Source organism: Bombus flavifrons, chromosome 3 (assembly GCF_040668555.2).
Source record: "Bombus flavifrons isolate JBK064 chromosome 3, iyBomFlav1_principal, whole genome shotgun sequence".
NCBI lineage: Eukaryota > Metazoa > Arthropoda > Insecta > Hymenoptera > Apidae > Bombus > Bombus flavifrons.
Window position 1 is genome coordinate 15,510,988 of NC_138444.1, and position 22,945 is coordinate 15,533,932.

Genomic DNA, 22,945 nt, shown 5'->3' on the forward strand with positions numbered 1-22,945 from the left:
TGTGTATTATTTTTAAAAGAGTATCGATACATGCAACGAAACTAATTTATTCAGGAATCGAAAATAATCGATGGCACACGCGATCGAACTGTACCATGACGAAATTACTTACAATACTACGTTCGCGTGACAGTTCGTTTGACACGATGATACGCGACCGGATTGATAAGCATGCGTTAGAAAAGTGCGAGAATATCAATGAACGTGCGTGATATGACGCTATGCAAAATATATTTCTCATTGTGATTTGTAAGTTGATTGCGATGTACATGACAATAGCAGCAGAGAAAGTACGTGCAACTGTCAACATCACTGAAAATATTGATAACCATCCGGTTTACAGTAACAGTAATAATAGAGCTATTATAATGGAAGATAATACTGTAAGTACATGCAAAAAGTTTCGTCGAACAATTCAAAAGCGTTGCCATTAATATTTAACAAAATAAAATGTTATAATTTTTTATTTGGTAATTTCGAGAATACTTAATACGTCATGATCATAACCAATTGGCAACCGCTGTTAAAGATTACTGTCACGATCGAATCGCTACTGTCACTAAGAATATTAATTATAGAATGTTGATTATAGAACGTTAATTTTTATGCTACGGAAACAGTGAAAATATTGCAAGAAGATATTATAGTAAATAACGAACGAGTGACCTCGTATCAAGCTGAGTGTACCGATTTATCAGCGATCCTCGAACAATGGCGGAGAAATATTAATTTACGGAACAATAGCAGTACAGTAGAAAAAAATTTCATTCGGATATCATCTAAGAACGATTTAGATTTAGTAAATATCGAAGAGACACGGTACAAATCGAAGTCTGTTCCTATGAAGGATCACGAAGTCAGTTATCCTTATCCTTTCACAGATTATATTCATCCCCGATTTTGCGCCGATTTTTCACCTATAAGTACTTATAGAAAGCCACACCATCGGCTTGTCAGGAATCTGAAATCAATTCCGGTTAATCATGAATCGAATTTAAGAAACGATCGTGAAAGGACAAAAAGGGCAAGAAGATGGTTAAACTCGTTCTTTCGTGGCAAACGGAAAAAACTGAATCAGAATTCTTCGATCGACGAATATTTTAAGTTAGAAGATCAGTGGAATAAAACGCATTTATTGCCGAGATTGGTAGAAGCATCGCAGGCGCAACGAATTATCAATGAAACGACATCCGGCTCACCCTGCACAAGTCAAAATTTAAATCTATATCAAATATTGAGATTACATTTGATCCCTAAGAAAACTACAGCTTTCGTTAAGAAAAGGAGAAAAAGGAATGTTAGGAATAGAAAAGACATAGGTGAGAAAACAACGAATATTTATGAAAAAGAAATCCATGCGTATTCGGATATTATGCAGCTGCTACATACGACCAAATCGGATATCGAATCTCAGTTAACTTATAACACTGAACACCAAAGCGAAATAGATAGGTTACAGACAACTTTGAGCTGGTTAGATCAAATAGGAACTACAACTGTGTCTATTATAGATACGCATGGTGCGTATGAGAAAGAAAGTACTAAAGGGACTTCTACGTGGCACGGATATGATGATTATATTGGAACAATGGCAATAACGCCGAAAGAAACAATCAGCCTGTCCGAAACACAACTAACTACACGTACAACGTCATATACGATAGGAAACATCCCCATTACCAACATGACTACGATGCCGTCGCCAGTGCTTGAAACAACTCCTACCAAGTCCATTATTATTCCAACGACAATGCCGCCATCGGCAACCGTGGAAACTACTATGCATGAAATTACTGATATTACAATACCATTACCAACGACAACCACAACCTTCCAACCAACAATTGTGAAAAAGGCTACTACAGAAGAAACTATAATTGCGATGACATCGACACTTGAAACGACAACTATCACTCACGTAACTGTTAAAATGTCGTCACTAACGTCAATGGAAATCACTACAAAAGAACAAATTGTTACAACGACACTCTTACGCGACATAAAAACTACCATTCCCCTCTATACCACTGACGTAACGTTGCCAACAACAATGGCTAAAACCACTGCGGAAGAAACAACTATTACTACAACGGTATCAACATCTATATTTCCCATCACCACGAAGTTTACAATGTCGGATTACACAACTGTGGAAACCACTGTAAAAGACACTTCTATTACTACAAAACCAGTACCTGAAACAACATCTAGCTCTCCTATTACAACCATGTCTACAATGCTGCCACTAACATCTGTGGAAACGATTGTGGAAGAATCTGCTGATACTACTACAGCAACCAGATCCGAAATAACTACTATGATCGATACAACTACAACTACACAGTCGCTACCAACAAGTGTGGAAACCACAGCGTCAGAAACTACTGTGACTGCACCGCAGACCCCTGAGGCAACAATTATCTCCCGCATTACAGCCATTACTACAATGTCCACTTCACCGACTGCGGAAACAACTATTGAAGTAACTTCGGTTATTACAAAACCCGGGATTGAAACAACTACAACCACACTGTCGCCCCCAACAACTGCGGAAACCACCCAGACAGAGATAACAATGGTTACACAACTGGCACCTGAAACGAAAACTAACTCTCCAATTACAATCACCACCACGACGTTTCCCACAACAACTGTAGAAACTACTACACAGGAAATACCTGCTACAACGACATCCAGAATTGCAACAACCACAACTCCCATTACGATTACAACCACACAGTCGCCACCAACACCTGCGAAAACCACCGAGAGAGAGACTGCAAGGGCCACACAAACGGTTCCTGAAACGACAACTATCACAACCATTACTACAACCTCCACGAAGGTGGTCCCAAGAACTGAGGAAACAACTATGGAGAAAACTCCAGTTACTACAACACCCAGGATTGTAACAATTACAACTCCCGCTACGACAACAACAACACCGCCGCCTCCAACAACTGTGGAAACAACAGTGGGAGAAACTACTGTTTCTACAATAGCCACGCCTGAAACAACTACGACTGCTGTCACGACTACAGCTACACCGTCACCACCTACAACTGTGGAGAAAACTACTATTTCTACAATAGCTAGGCCCGAAACAACTACAACTGCCGTCACGACTACAGCCATACCGTCGCCTTCTACAACTGTGAAAACAGTTATAGAAGAACCTGCTGTTACTACAACACCGCGGATTGAGACAACTACCATACCTGTCACGACTACAGCCACACCGTCGCCTCCTACAACTGTGGAGGAAACTACTATTTCTACAATAGCCACGCCTGAAACAACTACCACTGCCGTCACAACTACAGCCGCACAGTCACCTCCTACAACACAGGAAACAACTATAGAGGAAACTGTCGTTACTACAACACCCTGGATGGAGGTAGCTACAACTCCCGTCAGGACTACAGCCACTCCATCACCACCAACAACTGTGGAGGAAACTACTATTTCTACAAAAGCCAGGCCTGAAACAACTACCACTGCCGTCACAAATACAGCCACACCGTCGCCTCCTACAACTGTGAAAACAGCTATAGAGGAAACTGTCCCTACTACAACACCCCGGATTGAGACAACTGCCACATCCGCTACGACCACAGCTACAACGTCGCTTCTTACAACTGAGGAAACAACAGTGGAAGAATCTACTGCCCCTACAATGGCCACGCCTGAAACAACTACTACTGCCGTGACAACTACAGGCACGGCGTCGCCTTCTACAATCGCAGACACAACAATGGAACAAACAACTGTCTCCACAATAGCCACGCCTGGAATGACTACCACAGCCTTCACCACTACAGCCACACCTTCGCCTCCTACGACTGTAGAAACAACTGTAGAGGAAACCGCTGTTACTACAACACCCTGGATTGAGACAACTACCATACCTGTCACGACTACAACCAAACCATCACCACCAACAACTGTGGAGGAAACTACTATTTCTACAAAAGCCAGGCCTGAAACAACTACCACTGTTGTCACAACTACAGTCCCATCGCCGCCTCCTTCAACTGTGAAAACATCTGTGGAAGAAACTGTTGTTACTACTGCACTCTTGATTGAGACAACTACCACAACCTTGACTGTGACAACTACCACACCCGTCACGACTACAACCACAACATCGCCTCCAACAACTGTGAAGGAAACTATTGTTCCTACAGTGGGCACGCCTGAAACAGCTACTACTGCAGTCACGACTATAGCTACACCTTCGCCTCCTACAACTGTGGAAATAACCATAGCGGAAACTGTTGTTACTACAACACCCTGGATTGAGACAACTACCACACCTGTTACGACCACAGCCACAACGTCACCTCCTACAACCGTGGGAACAACTGTCGAAGAAACTACTGTATCTATAATAGCCACGCTTGAAGCAATTACTGCTGCCGTGACGACTACAGCCACGCCATCGCCTGCTACAACCGCGGGAACAACTGTGGAAGAAACTACTGTCTCCACAATAGCCTCGCGTGAAACAACTACCCCTGCGGTCGCCACTAGTGCCACACCGTCGCCTCGTACAACTGTGGAAACATCTGTGGAAGAAACTGTTGTTACTACTGCACCCTTGATTGAGATAGTTACCACTGAAGTTACGACTACAGGCACACCGTCATCTCCTACAACTGTGGAAACATCTGTTACAGAAACTGTTGTTACTACTGCACCCTTGATTGAGACAACTACCACAACCTTGATTGAGATATCTACCACTCCCGTCACGACTACAACCACAATATTGCCTCCTACAACTGTGGAAACAACCATAGAGGAAACTGTTGTTACTACAACACACTGGATTGAGACAGCTACCACACCTGTCACGACTGTAGCTACAACGTCACCTCCTACAACTGTGGAAACAACTGTGGAAGAAACTACTGTCTCTATATTAGCCACGCCTGAAACAACTACCACCGCCGTCACAATTACATCCACATCTGTGCCACCTACGACTGTGAAAACAACTGTAGAGCAAACTGCTGTTTCTACAACACCCTCGATTGAGACAGCTACCACACCTGTCACGACTGCAGCCACAACGTCGCCTCCTACAACTTTGGAAACAACTGCGGAAGAAACTACTGTATCTCTAATAGCCACGCTTGCAGCAACTACTGCTGCCGTGACGACTACAGCCACGCCATCGCCTGCTACAACCGCGGGAACAACTGTGGAAGAAACTACTGTCTCCACAATAGCCTCGCGTGAAACAACTACCCCTGCGGTCGCCACTAGTGCCACACCGTCGCCTCCTACAACTGTGGAAACATCTGTGGAAGAAACTGTTGTTACTACTGCACCCTTGATCGAGACAACTGCCACACCCTTGATTGAGACAACTACCACACCCGTCACGACTACAACCACAATATCGCCTCCTACAATTGTGGAAACAACCATAGAGGAAACTGTTGTTACTACAACACCCTGGACTGAGACAACTACCATACCCGTTACAACTGCAGCCACAACGTCGCCTCCTACGACTGTGGAAACAACTGTGGAAGAAACTACTGTCTCTATAGTAGCCACGCCTGAAACAACTACCACCGCCGTCACAATTACATCCACATCTGTGCCACCTACGACTGTGAAAACAACTGTAGAGCAAACTGCTGTTTCTACAACAGCCTGGATTGAGACAGCTACCACACCTGTCACGACTGCAGCCACAACGTCGCCTCCTACAACTTTGGAAACAACTGTGGAAGAAGCTACTCTCTCTGTAGTAGCCACGCCTGAAACAACTACCACTGCCGTGACGACTACAGCCACGCCATCGGCTGCCACAACCGCGGAAACAACAATTGAAGAAACAACTGTCTCTACAATAGCCACGCCTGAAACAACTACCGCTGCCGTCACCACAACAGCCACACCTTTATCTCCTACGACTGTGGTAACAACTTTAGAGGAAACTGCTGTTTCTACAACACCCTGGATTGAGACAGCTACCACATCTGTCACGACTGCAGCCACAACGTCGCCTCCTACAACTTTGGAAACAACTGCGGAAGAAACTACTGTATCTCTAATAGCCACGCTTGCAGCAACTACTGCTGCCGTGACGACTACAGCCACGCCATCGCCTGCTACAACCGCGGGAACAACTGTGGAAGAAACTACTGTCTCCACAATAGCCTCGCGTGAAACAACTACCCCTGCGGTCGCCACTAGTGCCACACCGTCGCCTCCTACAACTGTGGAAACATCTGTGGAAGAAACTGTTGTCACTACTGCACCCTTGATCGAGACAACTGCCACACCCTTGATTGAGACAACTACCACACCCGTCACGACTACAACCACAATATCGCCTCCTACAATTGTGGAAACAACCATAGAGGAAACTGTTGTTACTACAACACCCTGGATTGAGACAACTACCATACCCATTACAACTGCAGCCACAACGTCGCCTCCTACGACTGTGGAAACAACTGTGGAAGAAACTACTGTCTCTATAGTAGCCACGCCTGAAACAACTACAACTGCCGTGGTGACTACAGTCACGCCATCTGCTGCCACAACCGCGGAAACAATAATTGAAGAAACAACTGTCTCTTCAATAGCCACGCTTGAAACAACTACCACTGCCGTCACCACTACAGCCACACCTTTACCTCCTACGACTGTAGTAACAACTGTAGAGGAAACTGCTGTTTCTACAACAACCTGGATTGGGACAGCTACCACACGCGTCACGACTGCAGCCACAACGTCGCCACCTACAACTTTGGAAACAACTGTGGAAGAAACTACTGTATCTACAATAGCCATGCCTGAAACAACTAGCACATCGGTCACGACTACAGCCACACCGTCACCTCCTACATCTATGGGAACAACCATAGAGAAAACTGTCGTTACTACAACACCCTGGATTGAGACAACTACCACTCCCGTTACGACCACAGCCTCGACGTCGCCCCCTACAACTGTGGAAACAACTGTGGAAGAATCTGCTGTCCCTACAATGGCCACGACTGAAACAACTACTACTGCCGTGACGACTACAAGCACGGCGTCACCTGCTACAACCGCGGAAACAACTGTGGAAGAAACTACTGTCTCCACAATAGCCTCGCGTGAGACAACTAGCACTGCGGTCGCCACTAGTGCCACACCGTCGCCTCCTACAACTGTGGAAACATCTGTGGAAGAAACTGTTGCCACTACTGCACCCTTGATTGAGACAACTACCACACCCGTCACGACTACAACCACAATATCGCCTCCTACAATTGTGGAAACGACCACAGAGGAAACTGTTGTTACTACAACACCCTGGATTGAGACAACTATCACTCCCGTTACGACCACAGCCTCGACGTCGCCTCCTACAACTTTGGAAACAACTGTGGAAGAAACTACTGTATCTATAGTAGCCACGCCTGACATAACTACAACTGCCGTGGCGACTACAGTCACGCCATCGGCTGCCACAACCGCGGAAACAACAATTGAAGAAACAACTGTCTCTACAATAGCCACGCCTGAAACAACCATCACTGCCGTCACCACTACAGCCACACCTTTACCTCCTACGACTGTGGTAACAACTGTAGAGGAAACTGCTGTTTCTACAACACCCTGGATTGGGACAGCTACCACACGTGTCACGACTGCAGCCACAACGTCGCCATCCACAACTTTGGAAACAACTGTGGAAGAAACTACTGTATCTACAATAGCCATGCCTGAAACAACTACTACTGCCGTGACGACTACAAGCACGGCGTCACCTGCTACAACCGCGGAAACAACAATGGAACAAACAACTGTCTCCACAATAGCCACGCCTGAAGCAACTACCACAGCCTTCACCACGACAGCCACACCTTCGCCTCATACGACTGTGGTAACAACTGTAGAGGAAACTGCTGTTTCTACAACACCCTGGATTGAGATAGCTACCACACCTGTCACGACTGCAGCCACAACGTCGCCTCCTACAACTTTGGAATCAACTGTGGAAGAAACTACTGTATCTATAATAGCCACGCCTGAAGCAACTACTGCTGCCGTGACGACTACAGCCACGCCATCACCTGCTACGACCGCGGAAACAACTGTGGAAGAAACTACTGTCTCCACAATAGCCTCGCGTGAAACAACTAGCACTGCGGTCGCCACTAGTGCCACACCGTCGCCTCCTACAACTGTGGAAACATCTGTGGAAGAAACTGTTGCCACTACTGCACCCTTGATTGAGACAACTACCACACCCGTCACGACTACAACCACAATATCGCCTCCTACAATTGTGGAAACGACGACAGAGGAAACTGTTGTTACTACAATACCCTGGATTGAGAAGACTACCACACCCGTTACGACTGCAGCCACAACGTCGTCTCCTACAACTGTGGAAACAACTGTGGAAGAAACTACTGTCTCCACAATAGCCACGCCTGAAGCAACTACCACAGCCTTCACCACGACAGCCACACCTTCGCCTCATACGACTGTAGAAACAACTGTAGAGGAAACTGCTGTTTCTACAACACCCTGGATTGAGACAGCTACCACACGTGTCACGACTGCAGCCACAACGTCGCCACCTACAACTTTGGAAACATCTGTGGAAGAAACTACTGTATCTACAATAGCCATGCCTGAAACAACTAGCACTTCGGTCACGACTACAGCCACACCGTCGCCTCCTACACCTATGGGAACAACCATAGAGGAAACTGTCCTTACTACAACACCCTGGATTGAGACAACTACCACTCCCGTTACGACCACAGCCACAACGTCGCCTCCTACGACTGTGGAAACAACTGTGGAAGAAGCTACTCTCTCTGTAGTAGCCACGCCAGAAACAACCACCACTGCCGTCACCACTACAGCCACACCTTCGCCTCATACGACTGTAGAAACAACTGTAGAGGAAACTGCTGTTTCTACAACACCGTGGATTGAGACAGCTACCACACGTGTCACGACTGCAGCCGCACCGTCGCGTCCTACATCTATGGGAACAACCATAGAGGAAACTGTCGTTACTATAACACCCTGGATTGAGACAACTACCACTCCCGTTACGACCACAGCCTCGACGTCGCCTCCTACAACTTTGGAAACAACTGTGGAAGAAACAACTGTATCTCTAATAGCCACGCCTGAAGCAACTACTGCTGCCGTGACGACTACAGCCACGCCATCGCCTGCTACAACCGCAGAAACAACTGTGGAAGAAACTACTGTCTCCACAATAGCCTCGCGTGAAACGACTACCACTGCGGTCGCCACTAGTGCCACACCGTCGCCTCCTACAACTGTGGAAACATCTGTGGAAGAAACTGTTGTCACTACTGCACCCTTGATTGAGACAACTACCACACCCGTCACGACTACAACCACAATATCGCCTCCTACAATTGTGGAAACGACGACAGAGGAGACTGTTGTTACTACAATACCCTGGATTGAGAAGACTACCACACCCGTTACGACTGCAGCCACAACGTCGTCTCCTACAACTGCGGAAACAACTGTGGAAGAAACTACTGCCTCTATAGTAGTCACGCCTGAAACAACTACTACTGCCGTGACGACTACAGCCACGCCATCGGCTGCCACAACCGCGGAAACAACAATTGAAGAAACAACTGTCTCTACAGTAGCCACGCCTGAAACAACTACCACTGCCGTCACCACTACAGCCACCCCTTTACCTCCTACGACTGTGGTAACAACTGTAGAGGAAACTGCTGTTTCTACAACACCCTGGATTGAGACAGCTACCACACGTGTCACGACTGCAGCCACAACGTCGCCACATACAACTTTGGAAACAACTGTGGAAGAAACTACTGTATCTACAATAGCCATGCCTGAAACAACTACCACACCCGTCACGACTACAACCACAATATCGCCTCCTACAATTGTGGAAACGACGACAGAGGAGACTGTTGTTACTACAACACCCTGGATTGAGACAACTACCACTCCCGTTACGACCACAGCCACAACGTCGCCTCCTACGACTGTGGAAACAACTGTGGAAGAAGCTACTCTCTCTGTAGTAGCCACGCCTGAAACAACTACTACTGCCGTGACGACTACAGCCACGCCATCGGCTGCCACAACCGCGGAAACAACAATTGAAGAAACAACTGTCTCTACAGTAGCCACGCCTGAAACAACTACCACTGCCGTCACCACTACAGCCACCCCTTTACCTCCTACGACTGTGGTAACAACTGTAGAGGAAACTGCTGTTTCTACAACACCCTGGATTGAGACAGCTACCACACCTGTCACGATTACAACCACAATATCGCCTCCTACAATTGTGGTAACAACCATAGAAGAAACTGTTGTTACTACAACACCCTGGATTGAGACAACTACCACACCTGTCACGACTACAACCACAATATCGCCTCCTACAATTGTGGAAACGACCACAGAGGAAACTGTCCTTACTACAACACCCTGGATTGAGACAACTACCACTCCCGTTACGACCACAGCCACAACGTCGCCCTCTACGACTGTGGAAACAACTGTGGAAGAAGCTACTCTCTCTGTAGTAGCCACGCCTGAAACAACTACTACTGCCGTGACGACTACAGCCACGCCATCGGCTGCCACAACCGCGGAAACAACAATTGAAGAAACAACTGTCTCTACAGTAGCCACGCCTGAAACAACTACCACTGCCGTCACCACTACAGCCACCCCTTTACCTCCTACGACTGTGGTAACAACTGTAGAGGAAACTGCTGTTTCTACAACACCCTGGATTGAGACAGCTACCACACCTGTCACGACTGCAGCCACAACGTCGCCTCCTACAACTTTGGAATCAACTGTGGAAGAAACTACTGTATCTATAATAGCCACGCTTGAAGGAACTACTGCTGCCGTGACGATTACAGCCACGCCATCGCCTGCTACAACCGCGGAAACAACGGTGGAAGAAGCTACTGTCTCCACAATAGCCTCGCGTGAAACAACTGCCATTGCGGTCGCCACTAGTGCCACACCGTCGCCTCCTACAACTGTGGAAACATCTGTAGAAGAAACTGTTGTCACTACTGCACCCTTGATTGAGACAGCTACCACACCCTTGATTGTGATAACTACCACACCCGTCACGATTACAACCACAATATCGCCTCCTACAATTGTGGTAACAACCATAGAAGAAACTGTTGTTACTACAACACCCTGGATTGAGACAACTACCACACCCGTCACGACTACAACCACAATATCGCCTCCTACAATTGTGGAAACGACCACAGAGGAAACTGTTGTTACTACAACACCCTGGATTGAGACGACTACCACACCCGTTACGACTGCAGCCACAACGTCGTCTCCTACAACTGTGGAAACAACTGTGGAAGAAACTACTGCCTCTATAGTAGTCACGCCTGAAACAACTACTACAGCCGTGACGACTACAGCCACGCCATCGGCTGCCACAACCGCGGAAACAACAATTGAAGAATCAGCTGTCTCTACAATAGCCACGCTTGAAACAACTACCACTGCCGTCACCACTGCAGCCACACCTTTACCTCCTACGACTGTGGTAACAACTGTAGAGGAAACTGCTGTTTCTACAACACCCTGGATTGAGACAGCTACCACATCTGTCACGACTGCAGCCATAATATCGCCTCCTACAACTTTGGAAACAACTGTGGAAGAAACTACTGTATCTACAATGGCCACGTCTGAAGCAACTAGCACTTCGGTTTCGGCTACAGCCACACCGTCGCCTCCTACATCTATGGGAACAACCATAGAGGAAACTGTCGTTACTACAACACCCTGGATTGAGACAACTACCCCTCCCGTTACGACCACAGCCTCGACGTCGCCTCCTACAACTGTGGAAACAACTGTGGAAGAATCTACTGTCCCTACAATGGCCACGCCTGAAACAACTACTACTGGCGTGACGACTACAGGCACGGCGTCGCCTTCTACAATCGCGGACACAACAATGGAACAAACAACTGTCTCCACAATAGCCACGCCTGGGATGACTACCACAGCCTTCACCACTACAACCACATCTTCGCCTCCTACGACTGTAGAAACAACTGTAGAGGAAGCTGCTGTTATTACAACACTCGTTCCCGAAGCATCTACTACTTTAGTAGTTACTGGTATGTTAGTAATTAAATTTTTTAAGTTTGTACAACTTTCGAAAGGAGTGCTTCTGAATGTCTAAATGAATTTTCAGTTTCTGCAACTGCGGAATTTATTACTGAGATCTTAATTTCATCATTCCCAATAACATTGACGACAATAACTGAACGAGAAATACCAATAACTGCAGAATTTTCTACTGAAAGTATTTCATCCGTTATGGAAATACCACTAACGACAGAAACTGTGTTAGAATTTACTACAGAGCCTTATCCCGACACTTCGGAGATTTATGTATTTTCTTCTACCACAATATTTACACTTCCTTCATTGGCGACCGCATCTGAAGTTATAACATTATTCACTACAACTGAAATAGTAAGTTGGAAAAGAATTTTATTTTATTTCTAAGACATCCAATATTCGAAGTAATGCATTAGACAGGCAGTCGTATTTATATTTTTATAATGAAACCTTTTGTGTGTGTACTCTAAGTACTAGAGTTAGTTTATGTAACGATTTTAAACTATCTATGTAGGCTACGCCAATGGAGACATTTGTACTTACAACACCATCTGAAGAGACATTGCCAGTAACTGAACTTGTTAGTATGTTCGAAACCTATCATGAATTAGAATATGAAGAGGAATATAAAGAAGAAGAAGAAGAAGAAGGAGAAGAAAAGGAAACTGCAAAGCCAGAATGGTACGAGTACGAAGGGACCACGAAATTACTAATTATAACATCCACTTCTCTGTCGTGGTATAAAATCACAACTGCACCAATTACAACAATTAAAACAGCATTTACGACAGCAAGTACAACAGAAACAATTATGATATCATCAGAATTTACCACGATATTAAAGGTTAAAACTACGAAATTACCTACAACTAAAATTACTCCTACTGAAAGTACAGTCATTGCCACGGAAAGTGTACGGCTCACTACTGAGAGCCCTATCACCGAGAGTACTACTACTGCGGTTGAGACCACTACCAGGGTACTTTTACCAGTTACTACGAAGAGCACAGCTACAGAAATTTTACCAACTACAATAAAGGGTATTGCTACAGAAATAGTTCCAACAGCGACTGAAAGTATCACCGCAATTTATGTAACCACAACATCAACAAAAACAACAACTATACCTATCACAACACTAGAAATCATTACAAGATCACCCACTACTGAAACTGAAACGACATTCCATGCTTTAGTTGAAATCACAACACCAATTACTAAAATTACAAATATTACAACCCCATACATTACTACGGAAACTACTACAACTAAATCTACTATTGTAACAGTAGAGACAACGCCTGTCGTCGTAACAACTGCAATAACAGTTCCTCCATCAACTGTTACTGCAATTGCTTTGCCTACTACTCACGTTACAAATATTACCACGGAAACACAATATATCACAACTGAAACTATCACAGTTGAAATTCCTGTAACAACAACAACTGAACCAACCACCGTAACAACGGTAATAACCGAATCCACCCCGTCTATTACGATAAAATTTACGTTTCCTACGATCAAAGTTACTAACATTACTACAAAAACACCATTCATCTCTACTGAAACACCATCGTTAACAATAACAGAAATGACTCCAACTACTGTAACTACAAAGACAACTGAAACAACATTTCTTGTTCAAGTTGAAATTACCTCGCCTACAGTCCGAGTCACAAATGTTACCACAGAGGCCGTGCCCACTACCACTGAAACACCTGTAGTGACAACAACTGAAACGACTCCAATTCCTATTACTACAGAGACAACTGAAACAACATATACTGTTGAAGTTGAAATTACCTCGCCTACAGTCGAAGTCACGAATGTTACAACAACAGCCCTGCCCACTACCACTGAAACACGTGTGGTGACAACAACTGAAACGACTCCAATTCCTATTACTACAGAGACAACAGAAACAACATTTGCGCTTAAAATTGAAATTACCTCTCCTACAGTTCGAGTCACAAATGTTAGCACAGAGGCCGTGCCCACTACCACTGAAACGACACCAATTCCTATTACTGCCGAGACAACTGAAACAACACTTGCTGTTGAAGTTGAAATTACCTCGCCTACAGTCGAAGTCACGAATGTTACCACAACAGCCCTGCCCACTACCACTGAAACACGTGTGGCGACAACAACTGAAACGACTCCAATTCCTATTACTACAGAGACTACTGAAACAACATATACTGTTGAAGTTGAAATTACCTCGCCTACAGTCGAAGTCACGAATGTTACCACAGAGGCCCTGCACACTACCACTGAAACACTTGTGGTGACAACAACTGAAACGACTCCAATTCCAATTACTACAGAGACAACTGAAACAACATATACTGTTGAAGTTGAAATTACCTCGCCTACAGTCGAAGTCACGAATGTTACAACAACAGCCCTGCCCACTACCACTGAAACACGTGTGGTGACAACAACTGAAACGACTCCAGTTCCTATTACTACAGAGACAACTGAAACAACATTTACTGTTGAGGTTGAAATTACCTCGCCTACAGTCGAAGTCACGAATGTTACCACAGAGGCCCTGCACACTACCACTGAAACACTTGTGGTGACAACAACTGAAACGACTCCAATTCCAATTACTACAGAGACAACTGAAACAACATATACTGTTAAAGTTGAAATTACCTCGCCTACAGTCGAAGTCACGAATGTTACAACAACAGCCCTGCCCACTACCACTGAAACACGTGTGGTGACAACAACTGAAACGACTCCAGTTCCTATTACTACAGAGACAACTGAAACAACATATACTGTTGAAGTTGAAATTACCTCGCCTTCGGTCGAAGTCACAAATGTCACCACAGAGACCCTGCCCACTACCACTGAAACGCCGATGTTGACTACAACTGAAACGATTCCAATTCCTGTCACTACAGAGATAACTGAAACAACATTTGCTGTTGAAGTTGAAATTACCTCGACTACAGTCGAAGTCACAAATGTAACCACGGAGACCTTGCCCACTACTACTGAAGCAATTCCAATTCCTGTCACTACAGAGACAACTAAAACAACATTTGCTGTTGAAGTTGAAATTACCTCGCCTACAGTCGAAGTCTCAAATGTAACCACGGAGATCCTGCCCACTACCACTGAAACAATTCCAATTCCTGTCACTATGGAGATAACTGAAACAACATTTGATCTTGAAGTTGAAATTATCTCGCCTTCGGTCGAAGTCACAAATGTCACCACAGAGACCCTGCCCACTACCACTGGAACGCCGATGTTGACTACAACTGAAACGATTCCAATTCCTGTCACTACAGAGATAACTGAAACAACATTTGCTGTTGAAGTTGAAATTACCTCGCCTACAGTCGAAGTCACAAATGCAACCACGGAGACCTTGCCCACTACCACTGAAGCAATTCCAATTCCTGTCACTATGGAGATAACTGAAACAACATTTGCTCTTGAAGTTGAAATTACCTCGCCTTCGGCCGAAGTCACAAATGTCACCACAGAGACCCTGCCCACTACCACTGAAACGCCGATGTTGACTACAACTGAAACGATTCCAATTCCTGTCACTACAGAGATAACTGAAACAACATTTGCTGTTGAAGTTGAAATTACCTCGCCTACAGTCGAAGTCACAAATGCAACCACGGAGACCTTGCCCACTACCACTGAAGCAATTCCAATTCCTGTCACTACAGAGATAACTGAAACAACATTTGCTGTTGAAGTTGAAATTACCTCGCCTACAGTCGAAGTCACAAATGTCACCACAGAGACCCTGCCCACTACCACTGAAGCAATTCCAATTCCTGTCACTACAGAGACAACTAAAACAACATTTGCTGTTGAAGTTGAAATTACCTCGCCTACAGTCGAAGTCTCAAATGTAACCACGGAGATCCTACCCACTACCACTGAAACAATTCCAATTCCTGTCACTATGGAGATAACTGAAACAACATTTGCTCTTGAAGTTGAAATTACCTCGCCTTCGGTCGAAGTCACAAATGTCACCACAGAGACCCTGCCCACTACCACTGAAACGCCGATGTTGACTACAACTGAAACGATTCCAATTCCTGTCACTACAGAGATAACTGAAACAACATTTGCTGTTGAAGTTGAAATTACCTCGCCTACAGTCGAAGTCACAAATGTCACCACAGAGACCCTGCCCACTACCACTGAAGCAATTCCAATTCCTGTCACTACAGAGACAACTAAAACAACATTTGCTGTTGAAGTTGAAATTACCTCGCCTACAGTCGAAGTCTCAAATGTAACCACGGAGATCCTACCCACTACCACTGAAACAATTCCAATTCCTGTCACTACAGAGACAACTGAAACAACATTTGCTGTTGAAGTTGAAATTACCTCGCCTACAGTCGAAGTCGCAAATATAACCACGGAGACCCTGCCCACTACCACTGAAACAATTCCAATTCCTGTCACTATGGAGATAACTGAAACAACATTTGCTGTTGAAGTTGAAATTACCTCGCCTTCGGTCGAATTCACAAATGTAACCACAGAGACCCTGCCCACTACCACTGAAGCAATTACAATTCCTGTCACTACAGAGACAACTGAAACAACATTTGCTGTTGAACTTGAAGTTACGTCGCCTACAGTCGAAGTCACAAATGTCACCACAGAGACCCTGCCCACTACCACTGAAACGCCGATGTTGACTACCACTGAAACGATTCCAATTCCTGTCACTACAGAGACAACTGAAACAACATTTGCTGTTGAAGTTGAAATTACGTCGCCTTCGGTCGAAGTCACAAATGTCACCACAGAGACCCTGCCCACTACCACTGAAGCAATTCCAATTCCTGTCACTATGGAGATAACTGAAACAACATTTGCTGTTGAAGTTGAAATTACCTCGCCTTCGGTCGATTTCACAAATGTAACCACAGAGACCCTGCCCACTACCACTGAAGCAATTACAATTCCTGTCACTACAGAGACAACTGAAACAACATTTGCTGTTGAAGTTGAAGTTACGTCGCCTACAGTGGAAGTCACAAATGTCACCACAGAGTCCCTGCCCACTACCACTGAAACGCCGATGTTGACTACAACTGAAACGATTCCAATTTCTGTCACTACAGAGACAACTGAAACAACATTTGCTGTTGAAGTTGAAATTACGTCGCCTACTGTCGAAGCCGTAAATGTTACCACAGAGACCCTGCCCATTACCACTGAAACGCCGATGCTGACTACATCTGAAACGATTCCAATTCCTGTCACTACAGGGACAACTGAAACAACATTTGTTGTTGAAGTTGAAATTACATCGCCTACAGTCGAAGTCACAAATGTCACCACAAAGACCCTGCCTACTACCACTGAAACACCGGTGCTGACGACGACTGAAACAATTCCAATTCTTGTCACTTCCGAGACAACTATTACAGTAATATATCCTGTTACAACCGAGGTACCCACACTTGTAGAATTAACAGAGGCCTTATCACCGATAACGGGTCATTGGGAAGTTAATATTACTAGCCCTTATGTAAATGAAACAATCGAAATTTTGACAACTGAGTTGATTGTAGAAACAGCTAAAACGACTGAATTTACTATAACGACAATCGTGTCCCCTATCGTTACAACGACCGAAGGAGAAGTATATGAAATATATGAGGAAACAATTCCTAAAGAAGAATACGAAGAAGAGGATGAAGAGGCGGAGGAGGAGGAAGAAGAAGAGACATTCAGTCCACCTTGGTACGACTATGTAGAAGAGAATATAACAACGACGACGCCAAAAATTGAAACACCTACGAAAGAAATTATACGAATAGAAGTTACAATTATCAAAGAAGAACTAAATATTACAACTCCCTTTGTGACTATTCCTGAAATTGTATCTACTACTTTAACTCTATTATTTATTGAGGAAACAACATTGAAAGGTCCAGCTATTGAAACAACGACAGAAGAATCCATTGGGATAGAAATAACTAAAAAGTCTAATATCACTACTTTGAAGTATACGCTGCCTCCAACGTTGAAATTCACTACGGAATACTTGCCAATCGATTATTTGGAAGAAAATATTACGAGACCGGCGAAAGTTACAACACTCATACCCATAACTTCTACAAAGGTATCGAATATTACTAAAGAAAAAGTTAGCAAGCTACCTATTTCTCCTGAATTAACAACACCTATGGTGACACGCACGACGAATCAAGAACAAAAGAAAGAACGCCAAGAGGAAAAGATAGAAGAGTTAATAGAAGAACTGAAACAATTAGAACAAACTGCAGAAATAATTATAGATAGAGAGAAAAAGCTGGATAGAGAAGAGAAAGAATGGGAAATGAATAAGGCAAGACGAATGCACGAAATCTTCCAAAAGCAAAAAGAAATGAAAACCGCTTATGCAACCAAGTCTTCTTCAACAACAGGAACTGAACGTATCACTGGAGAACCGCCAGTTTTACCCGAAGCAACGCCTCCGGTTAATACTACGGTCCCGCAAACTGATGTTGTTCCAATGAAACCAGAAATGACAATACATCCTGCAATGACGACAGAAGATGAACTCGAGGCAGAAGTTGAAGACTTGGAGAAGAAATATTCTGAAAAAGAGAAATGGCTGGAGGTACGAGAGAAGAAATTGTTAGAAAGAGAAAAGAAGCTTCAGAAGGAGAAAGAAGAATTCGAGAAGAAAATAAAGGAAATGGAGGAGAAATTAGCGAGGGGGGAAGAAATTTCATTCACCACGGAACCCTATTATGAAAAACCAATGCGTACGACGCCATCTTTCTCGCAGGTACCACCTACAGAGAAAACGACAATTGAAATTCGAGAAACAACAGTAGCGGAACCTATAAAAGAGACTAGTGTGAGAAAAATCATCACACAGTCTCATGAGGATGAAGAGGAAGAAGAAGAACACGAAGAACGGGTGAAAGTAAAAGACACAACGAAGATATGTTTGAATGTTTTAAAGTCAAAACCTTTGGAAGAACAAGCTGAAGGTTTAGTGACGGGAAAACTTTGCTTACCGTTCAGTCCAGATAAAGAGCAAAGAACAAAGATCAGTGGACTGCACCTTAAAGAACACGAATGGACTGAAAGTGCATTTACGAAGGGTCATGAAGAATCGCAGACAGAATTGGAGGAGGAGAAGAATCGATTTAAACGAAACATTCCTCAGAGAGAGAACGTTTGTCCTGAACTTCTGATTAATCATTTTACTAATGGAAATGAAGATATAAAGACGCAGATTGAGCAGCCATTTTCCAAATATGGAAATCATAGCTTTCGGCTTACGAATATTTTCATGATCACTGAAGCGTCAAAGACTACTGAGAAGAGTTATTGGAAAATTAGTAGTAACAGATATAAGGTTAGATCTATGTTGCAAATTATTGAAGTTGAAGATAAAGAGAATGAAGAAGACGATGAAATAATTGCGAAAAGAGATGAAACAGGTTTTGAAAGTTGTTATTACGAGGATCAAGTCGAAAGAAATCCGAGACAAGACGAAAGCACTTTTCCAAGTACAACGGAAAGTACAGATGATGAAATCGAAGAGGAGACTGTAAAATCCGAGATTGAATCGAGCGAAGATAATTCGTTCAAGAATGATGCAGATAGAAAAACAGAATCTGTTCCGGAGAAGGAAACGTATAGTAAGGAAGATGAAGTGGAGGAAGTAACTGAAAGCCAACGTATTAAGGAAAAACCAAGTGAAAGAAAGTACAAAGATAAAGATAAAGAAAAAGACGGTAAAGGTGAGATAATTTAGTAGACCAAAAATGTAATAGACTAAACAGTTTTAATATATTTCATTAAATTAAACGGAATATTTTCAAATTAAGTCACATAAAAAATATATGTATTTAGGAAAAGAAGAATTTTTCTAAATATCCCTCTCCAAATTTTCGTTTTACATACCAAGAAAACGCAAAATATTTACTTACTAATAATATCGTTATATTTCCGTTATTATTTATAATAAGGCTAGTACGAGTTTGTGCACAGTTATCTTATTCAAACATTATTCACTCTGATTTTCAGGTAAAGAAAAATCGAGACAGACACCTGGTCCGGAATGGCCAACGGAAGCTTTAACCGCTTATCACGTAGGTGGTACTAAAATCTGGATGCTAGAGTATCCAGAACGCGAGTTTTCGGAATTGAAGGAAGGCGAGCAAGATGTGGAAAACGTCGGAGAACGACCACTCGAGGCAACGACTTGCTACTATGTTATTCTTGAGAACGAGGAGGGCAGTATCGAAAATCCCGAGAAAGATTACGATAAAGAAAATAGCTTTGAATCATCCTTGAAAGAGTATATTCCAAATGCAAACGACCAATATCCCAGGTACAGATAAATCCTGACGCAAAAAATCAGCAAAAAAAGATACATAAATTTCACGATAAAAATTCTACTGTTAGGGAAAAAGTGAAGAATTACCATTTTTTTTAACTACAATACTTCATTCTCGATAAAATACATACAGTGACTCACAAAAATATTTGAGTATCAACATAATATATTGAGAGCAAGTTTCTAAAAGTGTTCACATACTTTCATGTGCCACTGTACATAATATGTATTTATCAGAAGCACCAAAAAAGAATAACGAAAAAACATAAATCAGTAAAATAGCAGTAAGATGTAGCACGTAATGCTAACAAGTTGTAAAATTTGTATATATGTATATATATGTAAAAGAGTATATTAATAAATTTAATTAGAAAATTCATTTTAAACAGATAGCAATTTCAATCGATTAATGACAGAATTTGCAATGGTACCATCGCTATTAATTCGTTAAGCAATCAGTTTGATTAATTCTTTGGTAGCAACCGCACTGGCCGCAGGTCTCTAACCGGAAGTTCACAGTGGTTCGTAAATACTCGGACTGACAATGGAGTATCTTCGTCAAAAGTTTACCTTTGGCCAGATCGTTTCGTCGGCCGTTTTATTTTTTAGTGGAATCGAAAAAGATTTCATGAAATAACATTGTACAAATAACAATGCCGACACTAACGTAATCTATTCTTTTTGCATTGGAAAGAAATTCCCCTAATATTAAATCGAATTTATAATTTATCGATATATTGTAAACGTGGAATTTATACTTGTTTAAAGAAAGTTTTAATGCAACGAAGAAGAATTAAGAAGCGTCAATGGCACATTTATCTCTATGTAATAGTACCCCTACACTCCTATAATATTCCTACGATATTACGTACATTGTATAATACATTCATTAGAGATCATTTTGATGCTACATAGTAAAGGTATCGCATTAAGTATTCACATGGCCATACAAGAAGTCTATTACTGAATTTAGATCTAGTTACTACAAATGAGGAAATTGGGGAATATATTGGGTTGGCAACTAAATAATTGCGGATTTTTTCAATACCACCTAATGACAAAATCCGCAATCACTTAGTTGCCAACCCAATAGTATTAATTTTACCAAAATGTAAAATCGGAGAATACCTTTTATTTTTGGATAATTGTTTTTAAGCTCAGAAACGATACGAATTCAATTTCCATCAATTTCTCTATTTCAGTGTTCGATATTGGAAATACGATCTCTTTTATTTGCGGACACGTCGTTTCACTAAAAAATCTAAATTTTATTTTCAAATACATTTATAGCGTGTATTATACAGTAATATTATAATATCGTATTGAAAATTATTTGTACAACATTGTGGTAAATAACTACAAAATTAAAAAGTGTTAAATTAATAGAATACTTCCTTTCAAAAATACGTGATATTGAAGTAAAACAGAAAACTAACACCACGTTCAATCCTCGCTATCCATTTTTGACAGGAAACGATAGTTCAGGAAGGATTATCGAGGCTTTCTCGCGGTCGAATAATTAGATCCGCTGAAACTCAATCAATCTTTCGTTAGGCGTGCCTTGTAAGACGATTTCGTTAAATTCAATTTGCCAGCAGTAAGTATTGCCGATATTTCATCGGCAATGAAACGCCCATATATCGCTGATATCGCGATCAATAAAATTTATCGATAAAACTTGATGGAAAAAATCGGAATTGTCATATAAATACGAACGGCATGACGAAACTATCCAGAGTGCTTATACACAACGAATTTTTGTAGTTGTGCGTAACTTGCTTTTCAAAGTAAAATATTAATTAAAATTTTCCTATAATTTAGGTATGTATGGGACTAATTATCATATGTTCAGTTTGACACAGAAATAACGCTATCGACCTGGAAAGTTCTTCATTAAAAATGTAAGAGAATGCTCGAATTGGGAACGAGAAATATTTTTTCACGATACGATCGTATAAAACCTCGGAATCAGTCATTAAGAAGTCGTTCGAGGTACTAGTTTCTTGACACTGACGATCACCAGACGTTATTTACACCAGAGTCTAGTGACTAGACTAAAAACACACCTTGTTGAGTGGTGCGCAAGTCGAATGTTTCATCCGAAAGAACAAAAAACGTGAGGATTTTCGTGAGTAATTTTATGACGTACAGTTTCGCACTATTTCCACTACTTTTCAGAAGAATATTTTTTAGTCGAAACGTTAACATTTACAATGACTTTCTTTCAGCGATAGTGGCGATGCTTTCATTTTACACGTTCATCGTGTTCTCAGTAACCGAGCGTATTATAAACGTCTGTTACTTCCGAAGGATCATTAGCCACTCGTATCGGTCGAGGACCATCTAAAAGAATTTCCGCTATCTTTGCCTAATTGATTCGAAGCTTCA

The 22,945-nt window shown here is 42.8% G+C and overlaps 1 protein-coding gene across 1 annotated transcript; it reads left to right on the forward strand.

Moving 5' to 3' along the window:
- The first annotated feature begins 263 nt into the window (after positions 1-263).
- LOC138177979 (uncharacterized) lies at positions 264-20,561 on the forward strand. The gene is made up of 5 exons (XM_069109374.1): positions 264-383; positions 593-12,176; positions 12,254-12,537; positions 12,698-19,958; positions 20,245-20,561. Exons 1-5 carry the CDS (start codon positions 264-266, stop codon positions 20,559-20,561), a joined length of 19,566 nt encoding a protein of 6,521 aa, XP_068965475.1.
- The last annotated feature ends 2,384 nt before the right edge of the window (positions 20,562-22,945 follow it).